General features: G+C 40.3%; 2 protein-coding genes and 1 non-coding gene across 9 annotated transcripts in view; all 3 read right to left on the bottom strand.

Moving 5' to 3' along the window:
- Window positions 1–5050, bottom strand: part of METTL14 (methyltransferase like 14) — a 97154-nt gene extending 92104 nt beyond the window's left edge. For both annotated transcript variants that reach the window (XM_030025687.2, XM_041119532.1), the window contains exons 1-2: window positions 4860–5050; window positions 4369–4442 (exon numbers count right to left, since the gene is read on the bottom strand). The gene's annotated coding sequence lies outside the window, so the exon portion shown is untranslated. The remainder of the gene's footprint in view (window positions 1–4368; window positions 4443–4859) is intronic.
- On the bottom strand, window positions 4617–4747 carry LOC115347797. The gene has a single exon (XR_003925613.1). It is a non-coding gene; the product is annotated as a small nucleolar RNA SNORA24 (small nucleolar RNA).
- A 2692-nt stretch (window positions 5051–7742) lies between the features above and the next one.
- LOC115345977 (bifunctional heparan sulfate N-deacetylase/N-sulfotransferase 3) overlaps window positions 7743–20317 on the bottom strand; it is a 336206-nt gene continuing 323631 nt past the window's right edge. For all 6 annotated transcript variants that reach the window (XM_030025568.1, XM_030025577.2, XM_030025590.2 and 3 more), the window contains 5 exons: window positions 19850–20024; window positions 18672–18842; window positions 13921–14030; window positions 13217–13319; window positions 7743–11997 (listed from right to left, as the gene is read on the bottom strand). In XM_030025568.1, the coding sequence (XP_029881428.1) occupies window positions 11878–11997; window positions 13217–13319; window positions 13921–14030; window positions 18672–18842; window positions 19850–20024 (679 nt within the window). In that variant the 3' untranslated portion in view covers window positions 7743–11877. The remainder of the gene's footprint in view (window positions 11998–13216; window positions 13320–13920; window positions 14031–18671; window positions 18843–19849; window positions 20025–20317) is intronic.

The raw sequence follows: 20317 nt of genomic DNA on the forward strand, positions 1-20317 counted from the left end.
TCAGATTAGATGACCATCTTAAACACTTGTGTAATCTATCCAGGTTCCCCAACGTTGTGAAGATTTAGTTAGATGCAGTCCCCCTGAACTTCCCAAGTTTTTGTCTATTTTCCACAGATAAACCAAGCTCCCATTTTATGATCATTATATGCAGAATATCTATAACCTCAGCTGTCTTACTTCCAGGAATATTCACAGCATTATAATAGCTTACATTTAACAAAAAGTCAGTCCTGAATCAATGTTCTCTATCCTCTTCAATGTTACTGCAACTATTTCACAATTTCTTTCACTGTATTCACACACAAGTGCTAGAATATTTGCACTCAAGATTTTAACACTGTTACAATTTCAGAGTGGCAATCACAGAACGTAACATACAAGAGGGCTAAAACAATTAGGCTCAAGTAGCAGATCCCAGTAGAAGAAACCACCCAGAAAACAAGAACTTTGTGGTATCAGGGAAAAAAAAATGGGTTTTGTTTGTGCTCCAAGCTGTTGGGTAACAGCAAATGCAGTTAACTGAGGTAGTAGAGACCAGACCTAGCTCATACACATTGGATACCTGCTCACAGGCAGTAGTTCCTATTCCATTTATTTAGCACAGAATGCAGAAACTGACCATGTAACTTCCTGCAAATGCAACACCAAGCAACCACAAACAGGGAGATGACTTGAAGAGTTTGGAAGGAAGTATTTACCTTTGTAGCAATGTAAAGGAAAAAAAAGACTGGGTTGGGTTAAAGTTGGGAGAGGTGTGAGACACTGGATGTAATGCAGATGGAACAGCGTGCAGAAAAATAAGGAGCATCTATAAAGGTAAGAGCCAAGATGCAACAGGAACAGACTGGAAAGACAGGAAAACAGTTGTTTGGGAATTAAATTTTAAGAGAAATCATGAAAAACAAGCCATCCTAAGCCACACGGAAATGAAAGAGCCACATCTTGTAAGAATACCTCTGTTGTACTCAAGTAATGAGGGAAAGCAGATTGCACTACCCTCTGAGCATGTGACTAGATGCTCATGGAAAGCTTCAGTCATAGAAAAGGCTATGTAACCTCACCAAGCGTTCAAAACTAGTGAAAGATACCCCCCTAGCAAACATTATAGTTCATACTTTTGTATTTGACTGTAATTTTATGTTTTTCCTTCTCTTGATTAAAACCCACTGTTTTATCTTTGCAAGTTCTAAATATTTGATGAAGAGCTTAAAACTGAATGTTCACAAATCTAACCTGCAGGCCAGATCAAGCCACCAGGCCAATTTATCCAGCCTGTGATCTGCTTGCCACCACCTGTTCCCAAGAACCTTAAAGCTACTCCCCTATGGATCACAGGACTCATGTCTCAGGTGGAAATACCAGTGACCTCATCACTTGGCTCACACAATGGACTAGCAGGACAGCTACACGGTCCTCCTGTAAGTTAGTTTCACACAAAAGGATGCTCTGTTATAGGAGGCAGAGACAGGACAGTTAGTGTTCAAAGGGCAACTTGTTAAAAAAAAAAAAAAAATCAGTTATGCACTGAAATTGCTGAAATATATTAAAAAGGCAGCTGCTGTCTGATAAAAGCAAAGGTTAAAATTCAAAGGAACTGGGGTAACACTTCAGACAACCACATCAATGCAACGCCATACAGTAGCTAAAAGTCACCACCTGAAAGTCTAAACTTTTCAGTATCGTTTCAGTGACCACAAAAGAAAAATGTTTCTCTCCAGACCTTCATATCATATTCTTGACTTTTGTACTCTGTGTTGTTTTAATGCGTTCCAGATCCCTGGAGAAAGAGATGCCCAACCCTACTCCTGCTTCTTCCTATTTGTTTGCCTGCACCTGGTTTTCTTCTTGGGGTCAAAGCCAGTCACAAAATAATTGATCTAAAAAACTAAAGAAGCCACTGGAACAGCAACCACACCTGCAAGCAGTGGTAGCACTCTCTCACCCACACCTTGTCCCAGGGATAGCAGCAGCTCTCTCCTGCCCACTGCCTGCCTAGCATTTTCTTGTGTAAGATAAGCAAATAACAGCCCTTGTAGAACACATGCGTTAACTTATTTTCTAAAAATACTAAGGTTACTACAGAAGTCCACTCTTCTTGGAGAAAAGGAAATTCAGAGTACACACTCATGACTGTTGGCTACCAGGCCTGGCAGCCACAAACTTGGAACACTAGGCAGTAAAGATGTCATACGATAGGGTTGTACACAGAGCTGTTTAGAAGGAGAGAGTAATCACACACCACGAATTAAACAGGTGTAGTACCACTTATTATAGCTCCACACAGAATATACATTCAGCTATACTTTTGCAATGGCAGGAAAGTACATGCTTAAAAAAAAATGAGAAAGATGTTTCCTATGACAGCTCCCTGATCTCCCTACCAATCTATTCCAAAGTGTGACTAACGACCATCGGAAGCAATTTCCTCAGATCTAATCCATGCTGTAATTAAAGTCCACAATTCCGCCCCCCCCCCCGCTGTTGCCAAGTACTCCGCAGTATTTGCACTTCCTACTGATCTCAGTTCTGGCTTCACAGATTTTGTTTCACAGTCCTTTCAAAGCCCCCCTTCCCCTCTAACTCTTCAGTATGAAATGATTTGCAAAAAAATTTCCTTACTAACTGGAAGGTAATTCCACAAGAGATTGTGCCAGCATGGCTGGTATTAGCTAAGACAGTAAATTCACTTATAAGTAAAACATGTATCTTGTCCGATTCTGCAATGATTCACCATCTGCTGGAGCTCCATGTATTTTTCTTGAATACGGATTAAACAGAAGATCCCTCGGCAACTGAAATCGAAAACGCAGCTACATTCACAGTCACTGTTTCTCGCCTGCAGCAGTAACCTCTGATTAACATCATGTGACTTCTGGAATGGCTCCCAGACAATGCATCAGCCACAGTCACTGCTTTGCCCTGAAACCAGAGTGTCCCAAATTTAAGGCCCAGCTACCAAAAGCTGTATCCCCACAACAGGCAGATTTGGCATGTGTCAGGAATTCCAAAGAACACATGCAGGTCTAGTTTTGGTTATCAGTAGTCTTGTAAGGAAGAAGCGACACTTGCAGTGAAAGTCAATGTCTCTTTATTGACACATCTGAATGCTTTACATTGGCATATATACTAAAATTATGACTGCAGATTTCACATTTGTTTTCTAGACTTCACAAACTTACCTTCAGGTAATGCAGTACACGTATGCTCCTTGCAACAACCTTTCTAACACGCCTGAACAGCAGAAGAGCCACCACTGAAGGTGTACGTGTCATCGGATTTACTAATACTGCAGTATGGCCAGCCACATGACAGAGCACAGCACAGCCACTAAACTACCAAAAGCATTATTACAATTGTTTAAGACGTGGTGACAGCCCAAAGATAGGAGCAGCAGAAAATCCCTGAAAGCAGCACAAAATGAGCTAGTCATCCTAACTGTATTTGTATAGAAGCAGTCAAGGTTAATTTTAGGCACGGTGAGCTACATTCCAGCCCCTCTTTGCAAAGATGAGAGGAGGACTGCAGAACATCTCATTTAGGCTCCAAGTCTGAACTTTATGAAAAAAGCTCATTTCTGTAAAGTCTAAAGTGAGATTAAGATCTAGCCTAAAATTAGCTTTTGCCAGCTCTGCTTAATAACCAGAAATATTATTGCTTGCAAAAGGCATCAATTCCAGAAGATTAGACAGATCCACCCTACCCTAAGTAAAAATTAAAAGTTCTAGTCACAGCTACTCCTAATATTCGCATGTGGAATTTAGCCCCATCTTCTTCTGTCATCACAACTCAAGAGTGTTTTTCCCCTGTAAAAACAAGTTTGAGGCAATTTAATATTGCTACCAGAAAAACATAGAAGACAGCAAACATCACTGAACAGTATGACCCTCTCCTAGGAGTTGTAAACTGCTCTGAAACAAAAGCTATTAGTATCAACTTGACATCTCCCTCCACTCCTGCAGTTGCAGATTACTCTTAGTACTCACTTCATTACAGCATAAACATGCTTACTGAAAAAGACATTCCCCTTGCACAGACAGTCCTGAGAAATCTGTGGATTCGGATGCCTCTAGTTTGGCAGGCAAAAGTACTGGCAACGGGCATTTTATCATAATCCACTATTCCTAGCATCTCTAATACATCTAGACCAAAGGCTAATTCTTCCTAGTCACACTACCTGATGCACTCGGTTATATTTTTCTGTCAATAAAACACACAAACAAACGAAGCCTTCAACACAAAACACCAAGCCTGTACCTTGATTCGAACAGACAAGTATCAGTAGTTTAGTCGCCAAACATAAATTACCAAATCAGTATTATTCCCACCCAAACCCTCACTTCTATGAGCTTATTACGTAACACATACCCAGTCACATACTTTTTGGAGGGAGGATCTTCAACGGCCACAGATCCGTCTCCGTACTTTCAGCTTTTAGGCTCCTAAGAAAAAACAAAAAGGAAAAAAAAAAAAGAGAGAGAACACGTTTAAAAACTGGGCTCTAACCGCTAATTGAGAAAAAAAACCCAGGCGAAAACAGAAAACGAAACAAAACAAAGCACAAAAAAGGGGGGAGAGGGCCCATCCCACGGCACCCCCACGCCTCGGCCGACTCGGCCTGTTACTTGCTACAGTCAACGACCGATACCCACAAGAGGATAAAGGTTTTGCCAATTAGCAAGGAACTGCTCTTCCATGCCTAGGAAGGGAAACAGCCACGGGCGGCAGCCCCCATGGAGTCATGGATCCCCACTCCCGCCACGTGGCGGCCGCCATCTTCCCTCCCTCACACCGGCCCCGGCCCCGGCCCCGGCCCCGCACGGCTCCCGCCCCCTCCCCACCTCGCCACGGGGCCCCACCTGCTGCTCGCTCCGCTCAGCTCCGCTCCTCCGCCCGCGGCGGCTCCGCTCGGGCCCACCCGCCCCTGTGGAGAAGAGCGCGCCGCGCTGCCTCACGCCCGCGCCAGCGCCCGGTCCGCCTCCCCCGCCCGCCCAACGGTCGCCCCGCGCGCCCGCCCAACGGCCGCCCCGCGCGCCCGACCAACGGCCGCCCCGCGCGCCCGACCAACGGCCGTCAGCTGCACCCACGCCGACGAGCTCGGAAACCCAGAGCCGCGCGCACCGCCGGGAACTGGGCGCTGGCGGGGCGGGAGGCCCCACCCACGGGGCGGGGCGGAGGGCGGGGCGGAGGGCGACGGCCCGGCCCGGAGGAAAGCGGCGTTGGGTGCCGGAGCGGGGTGTGGCGGGCCGGCGGGCGAGGGCTGAGCGCAGGCCGGGTTGGAGCCGGTTACTTTGCTTCCCGGGCCTTTCTGAAGCGACTGAGCAGCATCGCCAGGGGAAAACGGGTTCGGGGGACCACGGCAAAGGGGCTGCAGTTGCTCCCCAAACCACAGCTGTTCTCTTCAGCCGGTCTAGGCGCTGATGCCGCTTTCTGTACGTGGACAGGCATACGTGTGTGTATGCACGTACGTATGCGTTACGTCCACCTCCCTAGGAAGCCTGTTCCAGCGTGTGACCACCCGCCCGGTAAAGAAATGCTTCCTCATGTCAAGCCTAAACCTCCCCTAATCACCTTAATTTAAGTATTATTACAGTCATCCTCAGTGACGGGCAGTTTTTAAAGGCCGGGCGCAGGCTGCAAAAGCTGCTCTCCGGCAAAGGCCGCACCTGAAAGGCGAGTTTGTATTCTGCGCATGGGCGTACAGGAAAGAGGAGGCAGGCGATTTTGGCTTTTGCAGGCCAGATGCCAGTGAATTGATACAGCCAGGGGACCGAAAATCTGGCTCAGTCAGCTACAGCGGGATGACTTTGTATTTGAATTGTTAGGGAGATTGTGAAGAAGCAACTGGAAGTGATGACTAGCGTAGGGCAGGAAGCTGCCTTTTGGCTCACATTTTAGCACCCACATTTCTTACCTTTTTTCCCGTGGAAAAGATAGGAGATTATTTAAGGCATATCTGTCACGTTAGGTGTGCTTCATCATTTTCAGACAACAATGATGTAATACTACTGCTGCAAATATATGACTATAGGGTAGTGTTGTAGAATAATGAAAATGCTGCCAGGATTGTACAAAAGTGCAGAGACAAATTACAGTCCTACCGTACCCTACAATCCTACCTGTCCCATAAGCTTAACCTAAGCTCTTCCGACCTCGTACCATTTGTGTTCAGGAATTTTATTTCCACTCTGTCACGTGCATAGAAGAGCTAGCTCCTGCCCTTAGTTCACAATGTTTTTCTTCCAGACGCAGTTCTATAGCTAAAACGCATGTACTGTGTTTGTATAAAAAGTTATGCAAAAAATGCTTTTCTGGTTTGGGTTTTTTTTTTTTGTACAGGAGTAAATTGGCTCAGAATTTAGCTGAAGAAAGGAGCTTTACTGGGAGACTTAATAGGACCGACAGTCTTGATGAGATAATTAAGGACACAATAGTAAGATTTCTTTCGGGGCAAAAGAGCCCATTTCTCTGAGCTCCTGAATAACACAGGCTATAGGATTTGAAGCAGTAATTCTGAGCCAAGCCCCTATATCACAGTTGAACTAGGCCACTTTTGTTTCATACCTTTTGGAAGAGATCTGATAGTGACCTTGTGCTACTAGATTGATGGCTCTCCTAGGTAGACAGACATCTGAGCAATGAAAAGCACGTAAGCCTTATTTTCCCATCTGAATTTCTCAAGAGAAAGAGAGGATCAGAACAGAAAAAGGGAAGTGAAGAAGGAAAATACTGTATTAAAAAAGAAGTAACCTGACAGAAAACAGAGTGGTGAAGACTCAAGCTCACTATATGCTTTTCAAATCTATCACCCTTAATTTGTCTAAATTCCTCCTCCATTCAGGTTTCCCTAGCCCTTGGTTTCAGCTGTTAATTACTTTCCTGTTCCTGTGATTTGTCCTTTGATGCTGACTGTTGTGCATTCTTCATCCATGTGGTCCACAGAGACAAAAAAGTGTCTTTTGCCTTTGAGCTCTAAGGATTTTGGGATTGGAAGAACTGAAAAGAAACATTAAATGAAAGCAGATAAATTGGAGACAGAGGTCAGGCAGGTGTTATTTGTAGCAAGGATCTTTTCCCTTTGCTTAGTACCTTTCTGTTATTACTTTACTGTTCCACATTTGTTATTCTTAGAGATTAAAGAGATGGGTATTATAAAAGAAGCTTAGGCTTCTGAATTACAGATTGCATCATTCCTCTCCAATGAACAGAATATTTTGTTAACACAGGTTTCCTACTTTCTACACCTCTATGAAGACATTAAGCAGCTTTTGTCCAGCTAGATAGTACACTTTTCTATTCTGCTCTGAATTTGTTGCTAACAGTGAATTTTCCTTTGGACATTCATACCATCTTTAAACATTTCTCCTAAGAAAGGTTTTCTCATGTCTGTGTAGGCTGATGCTTTGGCACAACTACTGAATCCCCAAGGCAAATAATTTGAATAAAGCCTGCTTGTGATCTTAAAAATAGCAAGCTCTGGAAATGTTTCTATAGCACATTAGCAATTTCTGGCACAAGAAATAAAAAGTAAGCAGGAAGCAAAAGCAGTAAAACAAGCAGCTGCATAAAGCAGTAATATTCACTCACAGGGAGAGTAAGCAATATTTTTCATTTCTGAAAACATTTCATGGTGTTCCCGTGCTCCTGGATTGTGTTGTAGCTCAGTGTCAAGCTGCAATAGCTGCTAACAAACCTGGAAAAGGACAACTTTTGTGAACATAAAAATCACTTCCACACGGCACTACATTTTCTTATCAGAGTTTATTGTTGCACTTCAGATACCATGCCACTATCAGAATAATATCTATTTTTATTTTAAAAAACTTTGAGAAAAATGTTTCCAGCAATTTTCATTCAATGTGAATGACAAAAGTATTACATCTATAAACATTGAAATATCTATTTAATTTCTTCCTGAGGAAGTTTCACATTTTTAAGCAATGAAAAAGGATATTCTGTACAAGATAGTCTGAAAATCATTGAAACTAATTCTTTCTGCACAAGTAGAACTGGGAAAATATCACAGCATTTTCAGGAATGTTTGCTCAAATAATTAAGTGATTTCATATCAGGCTCTGTGTTTACTCCCCCCCAACGGTCACTTTCTGCTCATAATCACACATTGATTTTTAATGGCACAGATGTCTGCAGAAAGCAAATTTCAGAATCATATTTATGAAAATAAAGGTGAAGCTCGCATAATCAAGCATTTGTTAAAGAAATTGCTTGTGCAGTTATCTACCAGGGGAACAGAAACCATGGCTGTGTTACCAACCACACTAAAACATCTGAATTTTGACTAGCAAATATAAATTCATTGCAATGAATCAGTATTTTTTAAGAGTGTTAATACTGACAGTCTATTTCTGGAAATCAAACACTGATTGTAGGTAAGCTGTGAATAGAAGAGGTTAAACTTTGCCAGATAATTTATGTTGGATGACTTGCTTACTCAGCTGTACTCATGTGCATCCTGTGATTTGGGGAATAACACATCTAGCTGTTGTCTGCATGCTTTGCTCAGACTCCTCATTCTTCACCAAGTTGACTGCACATTAAAAGTCATTCTGTTTCTGAAAGTCTCCTGTTAAATGTAAGAACATATTTGAATAGACTAGTTCTGGAGAAAAAAAAAAAGTGGCTTCATACCGTCTTTGTATAAACAAGTAATAAGCGAACATCAGAAATTCAGAACTATAAAGAGCACCAGCAGTTTGCCTTTACTTCTCTATTGCTTTTGTGTTTGAGACTAGCCCGCCTCCTGTACAAGAAGCTAATCTCGCAGCACCTTTTCTGAAGATGCTAATGCTTAACAGCTGGATCTCAACAGGAGCTTGGACTTAGGCAGATTCAAGATCACGCCCTTTCAGATGCACAGTTTCAGGACCAAAAGCTTGAGCTACTTTGTTCATGGTATTGACTTGGGTAAAGTTACCATAGGAATCCACTGAAGGTATCCCTAGGAACTGATTCATTTTGTTCCCAGTTCCCTCCCTTAGGAGGGGCACTGGGACAGTACAAGAGCTCCACCCTGAGCTCCACCCTGCTGTTCGTTCCTCATCATCGCCAGGGCACTCCTTCCTGGAGGATTAGCTTTGTGTTTAGCTGCCAAACCAAGCCTAGTCCACCCAAGGCCATGGCCGTGCATGTGGGGGGGTTTATCCTCCCAGTGGTGACTGCAGTTGGGCTGGTTTACCAGATCACAAACAATTTTAGGGGGCTCCTTGCCGTATCTCAGAGAGGACTTCACAGAAGTAGTCCACAGATCTGAGACATGCCACCTTGTCTGTTGTAAAATTTCTGGTGGGACAATGCAACCAATGTGCATGGCCCCATCACCACTCTGTCCTTGACTGCCCACTCATTCTTGTTCTGTGGAGGCCTTGATTTCCCAGAGAAAGAAGACAGAAAGGGAGTTCTTGAAAACAAAGAATGAACTATCAATGTGGCTGAAGCCCATTCCTCCTGCACGTAGGTGGCACTCAATTTGCGTGCAGAGGGTCCTCTCACCATGAAAACCTTCAGGCACTTGATAGTGCCCAAGGTTTTTCCTATTTTCTTCTATTTCATAATTGCTGCACTGAAGAACATGGAGTAACTGAGGCAGCAGTGAACACAACAGGAGCTTCATGCGATCACTGTGGATTTTTTAAAAAATGTTTGAGTGATGTTACATGAGGTTATATCAAGGGTAAAATCAATCATGCCAGGATGAAAACCCCAGATATTTTCTCCAGTTATTCAATTTAGTTGTAATAAATCCATATAGATGCTTGCAGGACGCATAAGCTGCCCATAGCATGCAGAGTATTTGCTTTTGCAGATGTTCAGAATCCAGAGTGTTTCTTTTATCAAATAAGTATTTTAAGACAAGTCAGCTTTTGGGACAAATCCATATGACAGTGAATATTTAAAGTGAAATAAAAATTCTCATTCTGTCTAATAAATAATAAAGATGTTCATCTTAAAAAAATGTCTATTCTAGTAGGTCCTCATCATTAATCATGCATATTCCCTTAGCAAAAATGTGCTGCGTAAAGAATATTGTTATATACAGCAAATTTGTCTAGATTTTTTCTTTACAGGCCTATCAAAACCACATATTACATAGACAAAATCAATAAATAATAAAGATTACCAGTTAGAGGTACAGTAAGGATCTCAACATCTGTTTTCTATTTAGGGAATAACAGACTGGTTTCCATTCCATTACCTTGAAAGTTAAATTATATGATTACATAAATGTTGTAAAACAGCACTGAGACAGAAGAAGTTTTTCCACCATTTGATGCATGTTTTTAACTATTCACCCTAAAACAAATTATGAGAACATTATAAAGCTACTGTAAAAAGCATTGCATTTAGTACTGTAGTTCTCTTTTGTTTTCACTACCTCTTCATGCCTTTAGAAACACTCAGAGCCAAAGTTCAGTGGAGAAGCATTAAGGCCATACTCAGCTGAAGTTTTCATTAATCTTCTTTCTCAACTTTTAAGTACTATTAATTAGACTTTATCTCACATCTAAACTGATGCATTGTGAGATGCATCATTGAAATGTATCACATAAATGTAAGGCTGGATATTTGTGTTTTCCGTGATTAGAGTGTAATTTTCTACCATGATTACACATTGTGTTTATTTTTTCCCCCCCTAAAGCTTATTCCTAATATATAATACCAAATACATTTAAAATGTCTGGAACCAGAACCAGTATTTTCATTTGGAAACCTGACAGACTTTTGCAGCTGACGTAAACTGAAGGTTACTGAAAGATGCTACAATTTTGATGAAGTTGAGGGATCTTGGAATACACAAAGCATAGACTGAAGGCAAATAAATTAAGGAAAAAATAGTGGTGCAAATTAAGGCAATCTAAGTATGGATCTGTTTCTGCTCTTTACGAGTTTTTCATTCATTTCAGTGGAGTCACTCCTGATTCACAGCAAGGTAAGCCCAGAGTGCAGTATCCGCATCTGGCTGCTCATAGAAGCCAGGAGTGAAAGGCTGTTCATTGCACTGCTTCAGTTTGGTTCACAACTGTTGAAGTATAATACTGCTCATAAGGATTATACTGCAACTTTTGTGCTTCACATGTCCAATTAAATTTCTGTTCAGATAATGGCTATATTCTGTATTTTGCTATTTCAGTCAGTACAAAAGCAGACATAGTAATTATGGACAAAGGCCCTTACCACATTGTAAGGGTTTTGTTGTTACAGGCTATAATCACAGGCAATGTTTGGGTTGGGTGGGGTTTTTTTTTGGAGGGGGGGAGGTTCTACACTGCTTTTGCCTGTGGCTTCCAGATTTTGCTCTGTGTATTTTGTGGCTGTGCACAGCTAAATCATACATGATAACTGTACCTCTCACCCTTGTTAGTATATACTTTGGGTATTAGCAAGCTGATTCCAAAGGCAGCAGTACACTTGGCATTTTGTGCTACATTGAATTTTCTTATTTTATGCAAGACAATAATCAAATAGTAAGAAAAACTGTCAGCGGTCTAACAATGGGCTACAAAACCTACATGAGACACAATACTTTTAAACTGATATATAAAAATGTAAATATTTACTGTGAAATTGGACAGGTCATGTATCTCTGAAGCTTATACCAGTTGCAAATAACTTCCACATATGTGCACAGCAGTCCACAAGTCCACAGGCCCAGAAATGTTTATGAGAAAGATTTGGCCCACCAGAGCTCTAAGAAACACATGTATTTTCACAATCCACATGCCAGCACATGGAAACAATTTCTATCTTTTACCCTTTTTTGAAGAGGTATATCTTACAAGACCTTCTGGTAGCTACTGGAGACTTTAGGTATGATGACTGAAGTGTGGAAGAGAGATTTCAAAAAGCCTTTTTTCAATGCTATCTTACTTTCTGTAGTTCCTGTCTCAGCCACGATGGCAGGGGTTGTCCCAATTTGTGTAGGAGTTTTGACAGTTCCACATTGTGATCTCTGTAGTAGCTTGACAGAAAAGCCCTGCACTGATGGATACAAAAGGAGATATTTTTATTTAATAAAATGCTGTAGTGCAGTTGCTGTGAAGTCTAGGTTTCAAAGTTTGTTTTACCTGTGTCAAAACTTTACTTTCTCTTATGCAATTCATATTTTTTTATGCTATCTACTGCATGCAAATTCAAGCTCTTCAGTTAGGAGCTGAACTGTAAAAGGTAATTTCAAGAGAAACAAACGTTGTCCAAAATGAACACTGAAGTCAAAGCAAAGGATCTGATTCTACTCTCAGATAGTCATGTAAATTAAGAATCACGCTGAAGCTGATGCAGTTACTTTGAATTTACTCAAGTGTGATTGAAACCAAAGCTTCCAAAATATCTTCGTATGTAGGCATGTATCAATTAGTAACCCCATTTTCAGATGTATTTAGAGTTGAAAAACACAACAATAAACAAACACAGTCTTGTCTTATCTCTGGCCAAAAGCCTTCTCGCCCAATAATTTTATATCAGTATGATTCTATTGATGTAAAGTTACTTATAATTTAAGTACTGTGAGAAAAAAATCCTGACTTACTTGCCACACTAATACTTACTGCTGTTCAAACTGTAAGTTGTTATTTGCATTTTAGTCAGGCTAAATGAAATGGGAATAAAGGACAGAACAAATGTAAAATTACAGCTAGAAAAGGAGACTAAACTGCCCTTGAGTACAGGCTGCAGCATTTGATCTGATGGAAATATCTTCATTTGAGCATCTGTATTTATAAAATTCATAGAAATAGAACCTAACATCTCTTAAAACTGGATTATATGAGAGTCTGCATTACTTGTCATGGTCTAACTACTCTCAAAGACAAGGAACCAGACACAAATACACATATCTGATCATGACTGAGAAAAAATGATGCACTGTGGAACCTCTGCTGCTTAAGTCACTTAGGTAGAGGGGACAGTTTTCGCAGTGAATTTCAGGGAATTTCAGGGGTGCCAAGTTTATTTTTCTAAGGGGTGCCAAGTTTTAAAAGTTGTTTTTTTAATGACTTAAATTCTTCACATTTGAAATAAAGAACTGAAAAAGTCTATGCACTCCACAGCTATCTTAAATGTATCATTTGTAGGGAAAGGTAGTTAAATAATTATCATCTACTTGATTTTGTCTTCTGTCCCTTCTTATGATTTTGCCTGTGTGGTGTCCCATATGTGGCAATTGAATCCCTGCATAATGCCAGTGAGCATAATGGTTTACCTCAGAATCCATAGGAGGGTATTTTCTACCTTTGCTCTTTCCAAGACACTTTGTTTTTCCTTCTTCCAGGAGCTGACACCAGAAACCTTTATGTGAATCGAACCTGAAACAAATATTTTGCAGCGTAAAGGCTGTGAGATACTGTAAGGAGGATGCATCTCCCAAGTTTAGACTGAAGACTCAAAAGAGTGAACCTAAGGTTATCAGTCTTATTGTAAGGGCAACCAAATCTAAATGTCAGAATCCAAAGGATTTGTGTACGTATATCTTTATGATATACAGAGTGGATATTACATTACTGACTGAAACCGTGGAACCTGTCTTGCAGCTAATGTCAAAAATAAAGAGAAACTAATTCTCTTTCCTTTCTGGTTATGCATGTCAGCATTCCATGTTCCACTCATGGAAATAAAATTCCTTTTGATTCATCGAAAATTCATATGCAAATCTCACAAAGCAACACTTACTTTGTCCATTTGTCAGAGGTCTACTTCTGGAACAGTCAAGTTCCACACTGAGTGGCTCAGTGGATGATTCACAGAAAATCTAACTCTGAATTGTGTTCTTTGCAGACATTGAAGAATACATCCTACTGACAGCTCGAAGAAGTATGAGAGGCTTTATTTTGCAGTGAGCTTACTTATAGACTAATTGGCATTTTAGAAATGTAGGAACATGTGAAAATGATGATTAAATTAACTCACGTTAGGGCTTCAGAGTAATTATAATGAGGAGAGACTCCTAGAAATTTCTGTACTTCATCCATTACGGTAGATGGGTCAGTTCTCAGCTGCTGTCCATCAATAATTAGCAACTACAACAAATAAAATAAATGGAGGTTTAATTTAAAATTTGTTGTTTCAAGTTTCAAACTGAAACTTCCACCTCTGCCAAACTCATTCACTATATGAGAGTACTGCCCCAGAGAATGATAACTGGTCCAGTTTTAATTGTCATCATCATTAATGACCTGGGAGCAGGGTAAATGGCATGTTAATTTAATCTGAAATGATATTAAATTGGAAGCTGTTGTGACAACAGAGAAATAGCAGTGCAGGATCTAGAAAGATAAGAAATATTGGCAGGAAATAGAATGAGATTTGTCCAGCCAAGAAAAAAAAAGTATTAATGTCTAGGGAAATAACCTATAATTCTCACAGACACAAACTTATACATATATATGTTACAGTAATGTTGAAAAGCTTGTCACTGGAAATGACCAGAAAGACAGAAACCAGTAGGTAGATGTTAGGTGAAATGCCTTACTTCTAAACCCATACAATACATAATTGTATGAAAAAAACTTCTTTGAGAATATGAATAAGGGCAGATGTTACGATGACCTTAAGGCAGGGATGTGGGTAGATACAGAATGTGCAACGCATCTCTAAGTAAGCCAGGTACTGGTAGGTAATTTCTTTTTCTTCTTTTCCAGTGCTTGACCATATACGCACTCCCAGTAGGCTAGTTCAGACAGGGCCACCCTTTTACCTGGAGGTGAATCTTCCGGCAAACAGACACTACCTGAGAATTTTATCAAATGTGGTATCATGCCCGAATGACCCACTGATGGTGCAGTGAGTTTGGGTCTTTGTGACTGTTGGAAGAGAAGCAAAGTCCCGAACAGATTAGTCAAGCAGTCGTTTCCTGTCATGGAAACACCTCTACTTTTTCCACCATGCTTTAGTGATGAAAAGGAGAGGGTAAATAGATTCGCAGATGGTTCAACAATCTCCTTCTGCAAGCAGTGCTGAAGCTTGTTTTCACTTTTCCATGCAAGCAGAGAGGCTAAAATCATATGAATTGCTTCTAGGACTGGATGAAACTAAGAGGTTTGCAAGACTATGAGGTTTCAGAGCATAATCAAAAGGGAGAAAAAGTCTTTTCTTTTGAAAGATCAGTCTTGGAATTAGCCATATATAGCAGGCAGACTTAGAGATGCGGATTAGTGCAAGTATCAGGCTGTTCAGAAAGCAGTAGCTCATTCCAGAAGTCTTTGCAATCAGATACACAGTGACTGCCTGAGTCCAAAAATGAACTCACTGCTTTCCTAAGACATAAGCTTTGAAAACAAGCCTTAAGTGCTTCATAGCAGAGAGGTCAAAAAACATCCCAAATGGGGGATATTTCCACCTGAAAGAAAAAGAGTGAGTTTTTTTTTCCTTCACTATTTAAAAAACACGTAGAGATAAATATCTGTGCCATTCCCACTTCTGCCACCCCAAAAAAGACATGCAAGAAAAAGATTTACAAGTGGAAATTAATTCAAATTCCTGACATTCCCAGGGAGCAAGTAACAAAAAATGCTCTCTCTCAACCTTCAGGGAGGTTGTAAGGAACTGAGGCAAAATTTGTCCTTACTTGTACTGATTTACTCATATCCTGATCTCAGGAAGATGCAATTTCATGAAATCCCTTGAAATGTAAGGCATTTCATGTATTAGCGAGGTGGAAAATTTAAATAGTGTAATTTTTACAAAGTAGGTAGCTTCATATATAATGAAAACACTACAGATGAAGTATTCTGAGTCACTTTACAGCATATTGATCATTTTACTATAATACTGCTGACAGCTGAGGGGATTGTTTAGGTCCCTGCTCTCCCACTATGTATCTTGTGAGTATATATATATATAGTGTCTAAAAGTCACCATGGAGGGAGAGGAGCAAGAGAGACAGTTTGGAGAAAAGAACAGCTTAGAAACAGCTCGAGTCCTTCAGCTTCAGACTAGCCATTTAACGATGGCTGTTGCAAAATCAGCTTGATTTCCTATAGGGCTGGTGCATGAGCATATCTTTTGGTTCATGGGGGAGCTTGTCATGCTAGGTCTTCTTTTCTTCTGTATGACTGCATTGAAGCAATGAGTTGTAGGCGGGAAATTAACTTAAGAGACATGAGCTTCCTGAACTTCCAGAGATCTGTCTTGGTGGCCAGACAAAAGAGGACTTTTTGTATGACAAACTAAGTCAATCAAAATTCTAAACACCTGAACTCCAAATTTGCAAAGTACTCTGAGATTTGCAAATTCTTACCATGTAAGACAAGCGTGCTGTTACCACTCTTCTAATGAAAAGGGGAACCTTGCCTATTCCTGTTGCTACTTCTACCACTTACTGTATGCCTGCTGACTTCATAACAGACATTAAGACCTCAATTCAGTCACATGTGTAGAGACCCCCAAATTTATACAGCATTAAAAATTATAGATAGCCTCAGCTAGTCTGGGGGAGAGCTCTTTTGGTGAAGGAAGGCTCTCATTTTTTTAGATAAGGCTATACTTTCAAGCTAAGCTGATTTTAGGTCTGCCTTATGTAACTGTTCTATGCTTCAGCAGTTCCTTGAACTTGTTAACTAGTTTGGATATGGCCTACTGTATATCGTTGCTTTTGCAATGCAAGTTAATCCCTAGTACTTTTACAGAGAAAAGATAAGGCTACCAGGGCTGGTTCTTCGCTATCACTGTGGGATGTAAAATCTGGCAAAAATCTGAATGACAATGCATATCGTTCAATATTCATGGGTTACTTTTGGAGGAAAGCTAATGAAAACATAATGTAGAGAATTTCATGTGAGTATCATGATATTACAGTATTGTGTATCTCATGAAGTCTGCAAGGCTGGCCCAAAAGAGAGTATGTGGAGACTAAAACCAACTAGATGCATCAGAGCTTCCTTGGCACACCCTGGGAAAACAGAAGGTGCAGACTCCAGCCAACTTGCCTCAGCTAAGCGAGTCCTGCATAAACAGAAGGTTCAGATTGCAGCCAACCTCCCTCAACTAAAGTAATCTTTAAATGTTGGGTGGGGAGTAGTGCCAGACACGCTGCTAATGTCAGAAAAATCCATTCCAGAAATAAATCTACCAAGGAGATAGTGATCATGTGATATTGTCTGCCTGGTCTTGTATATCACATGATGTTCAGGGCTTAGGATGTGCATCTTTTGAGGCTTGATCTTATACAGGGCCAGAAGGAGGCTAATGATTTATACGTTATATGCCAACAGAAGCTTACAGGGAGATCCAATTTTCAGGTTGCTTATGTGTGACCTGTACTGAAACCTATGGGTCCATAAACACACACCCTTTGAGGCTCAAAGACACACAGAGAAACTGCTCTTAACACAAAGAATACATGGAGGATTCAGGATCAGTGATAGATGACAAATGTAGATGATTAGGAACACCAACAAGCCAAACTGTTTCAGCACATGAATGAGTCCCAATAGAGGCTCTGATATGTGGATGCACCGTTAAGGGCAGCAATGTGTGAGGAACTTGCAAAACCAAAGTGTGCAAAAGAGACCCAGTGCTCTTTGACAGTTACAGAAAAGTCATGTTAGGCAAAACATGAATTCACCTAAAAAACTGGTGATGCCTGAGATGGCAAACACACTGAGGTACACAAAGGCTTTATCTATATTGCTAACTAAAACAAATCAGAGACAGCTTTCTGTTCTTGAGGCCAAATGGCACAGCATGACCTGGATCCATGCTGCTAAACTCTCTCACCTGCAAAACCAAATTGGTAGTGTCCACAATCCCCAATGGTAATCGTTCTTGTTATCTAAATGTGCTCTGGAACTGCTTGGCAAGATGCTTTTTGCTATGGGTCCAAACTGTGCCAGAAGTGTGTTAAAAATCAAGCAGTGTGTGAACTCTTGCACAGGTACAGCTTTATTTACTACTACAATCATAACCTAAGGAGGTTGACACTGTGGGAGATTACTGCATGAAAGGACCAAGAAGTGGGTGAAGACACGGATGCATTTAAATATTAAGGTGTTACAAAACCACTAGATCACATCCATTTCCATGTGGTAATCCCCATTTCAGACGGAAAAGGTATTTTTTACACCCCAAAGCATTCAGGCACCAAAACTCTTCTCAATGCATGCAGGGAGGGCAATACCCCAGCTGACATCCTTTGATGCTCGCTGATACTTGCTACCACTCAGAGTAGACAGAAATACTATTGAGCAGCTTCCCTTTATTTTCCTTCAAATTTTTCTTTTGGGAACCCTGATGGACCATCTGATATTAAAGAGACCACAAAGTACTGCATGCCTGTTTCTCTTTTCCTCAACATTATTGACAAAGACCCAGAGTGATGAAAGTGTGAGCAAATGAAAACCAGCTGTAAGATAAAGGCAGTTCAAGGTACAAGAGAGTTGAAGGAGCACCAGTGATGTTTCTTGAGCTTCCAGATAATTGTTCTGATTTATTTTGCAGAAGAAGCTCCCAGCTGTAATATGCTAAGACATGACATCCCTAGCAATGACAACCAACTACTTAGAACATGGCTATGAAAAACTACAATCAATGTCTTCAAACATGCTCTGGTATATCTAGGATATCCCTGAGGATCAGTATTCAATAGGGAAGACTTTTACAAAGGTAATCTTTTAGGATATTATATATGTAAGATTAGGATGTCAAGTTACAGTCTTATTCACCTGATAAGGTGGGAAGTAAGTTAGCCATCTTTCAATATGGGTAGCATACCATCCAGGTGCTAGGCATCTCTTTTGGAGAGCTCTAAGCTCAGATGGGGCTCGAGGTCCAGCTGTGATCACCTGATAGAAGCTGAATTTTAGAGCTGCAGGATCTTCATGTGATCGCTGATGCTGTAAAAGAAGTTACATTGCTGGAACTTTACAGACCACAAAAGTTGAAAAAATAATACAAAACTGGTTGCTCTTACTGACCTGGCCTTACTGACCTTGTCATGAGCGATTATTTACGTTAAAAGTTACTTAAGAAGTCATCATCTGTATTAATTCATTGAAAATGCTGGGATAAACATTGTTTGTATCAATAAATATTGCTTGTGTCAAAAGAAATCAGAAGCTAGACTGATAATAGCAATAACAAAACAGAATGTATAAACGTTTATTTTCAATAAACTGAGTGGCAGGTTTTGTAGAAATGAATCGGGCATAATAAACACAAATACTAAGAAGCTCTGCTTCAAGTAGTTTCATATTTTCTTTTTCTAGCTTACATAAGGTAAATACTCAGAAAGGCAAATTTGAAGAAAGGTATTTATGAGGATCATTGGATAATTTAGGTCAGAAGGGATCTCAGTCGGTTTCTAGTCAAGCCTCCTGTCCAAAGCAGGGTAAGCTATCAGATCAGACTCAGGGCTGTGATTACTTCTCATCAAAAAATAACATAAAATATGTCACAGAAGTTCTAAGAACTTTGTTCTCTTTAGAATTTTATCTTTTTTTTTTTAATATATATCTTTATTTTGCCAAATTCCTGTTGAAACCTGCAGACCAGAAGAACAAAAATTTCTTGGTATATCTTGTATTTTGAGCATGAACTAGATAACTATGTCTATAAACTAATTTTTTTACGTGCTGATTACAAAAAAATCAAGGAAGTTAGCATTTTTACATGCTTATATTACAGGCAGATTTTGAAAAGGTGGTTTCTGGTATTTTAACCCTTTCAGGGTTACATTGACAGATACCTCAGCATATGGGTGATCATATATGGTGCACTGACTGACGAATAAAAGCTTGTATTATGCACACCCTTTATATACATATATACTGAAAGGATATACAGAGAGGATTCAAGGTGGAAACGTTGATTAGTGCCTGCCTGTGTTCTTCAGAGTGCATACCTGGTACCAGGAATAGGCCCGATCAGATGGGTCGATGAGGATGGTGATGATCTTGGCCTTGGGTATTAGGGAAGCTGCTCGCTTAGGAGCTTCCTCAGAATGGAAATAGTTGGCACTTTTCTCAAAGAGAAAGTCAGTGGTGACATTAGAAGGAGTGGGGAAGAAATCCATGTACCTAGGAAAGTAACATCATTCTCAGAATTACTTAAAAGTCACACAAAGGATGACAAATCTGTTAAGTGTATTTTATTCTAGAATAATCAATTTAAATAATATTCTAAATGCCAAATAAAAGCAAACAGAAGTTTACATTATATTTTTGATCGTATTCTACTTGGTACTAGCTTTCTTCTTCTCACTACTTATAACTAAACCTTGCAGCTTTTTTTGGTAACTGGATGAAAATGTTACGATACTCATGTATCTTCTTAAAATTAGTGAATTCTCGCTTTTCAGTCGGAACAAACT

This window comes from Aquila chrysaetos, chromosome 1, assembly GCF_900496995.4.
Source record: "Aquila chrysaetos chrysaetos chromosome 1, bAquChr1.4, whole genome shotgun sequence".
NCBI lineage: Eukaryota > Metazoa > Chordata > Aves > Accipitriformes > Accipitridae > Aquila > Aquila chrysaetos.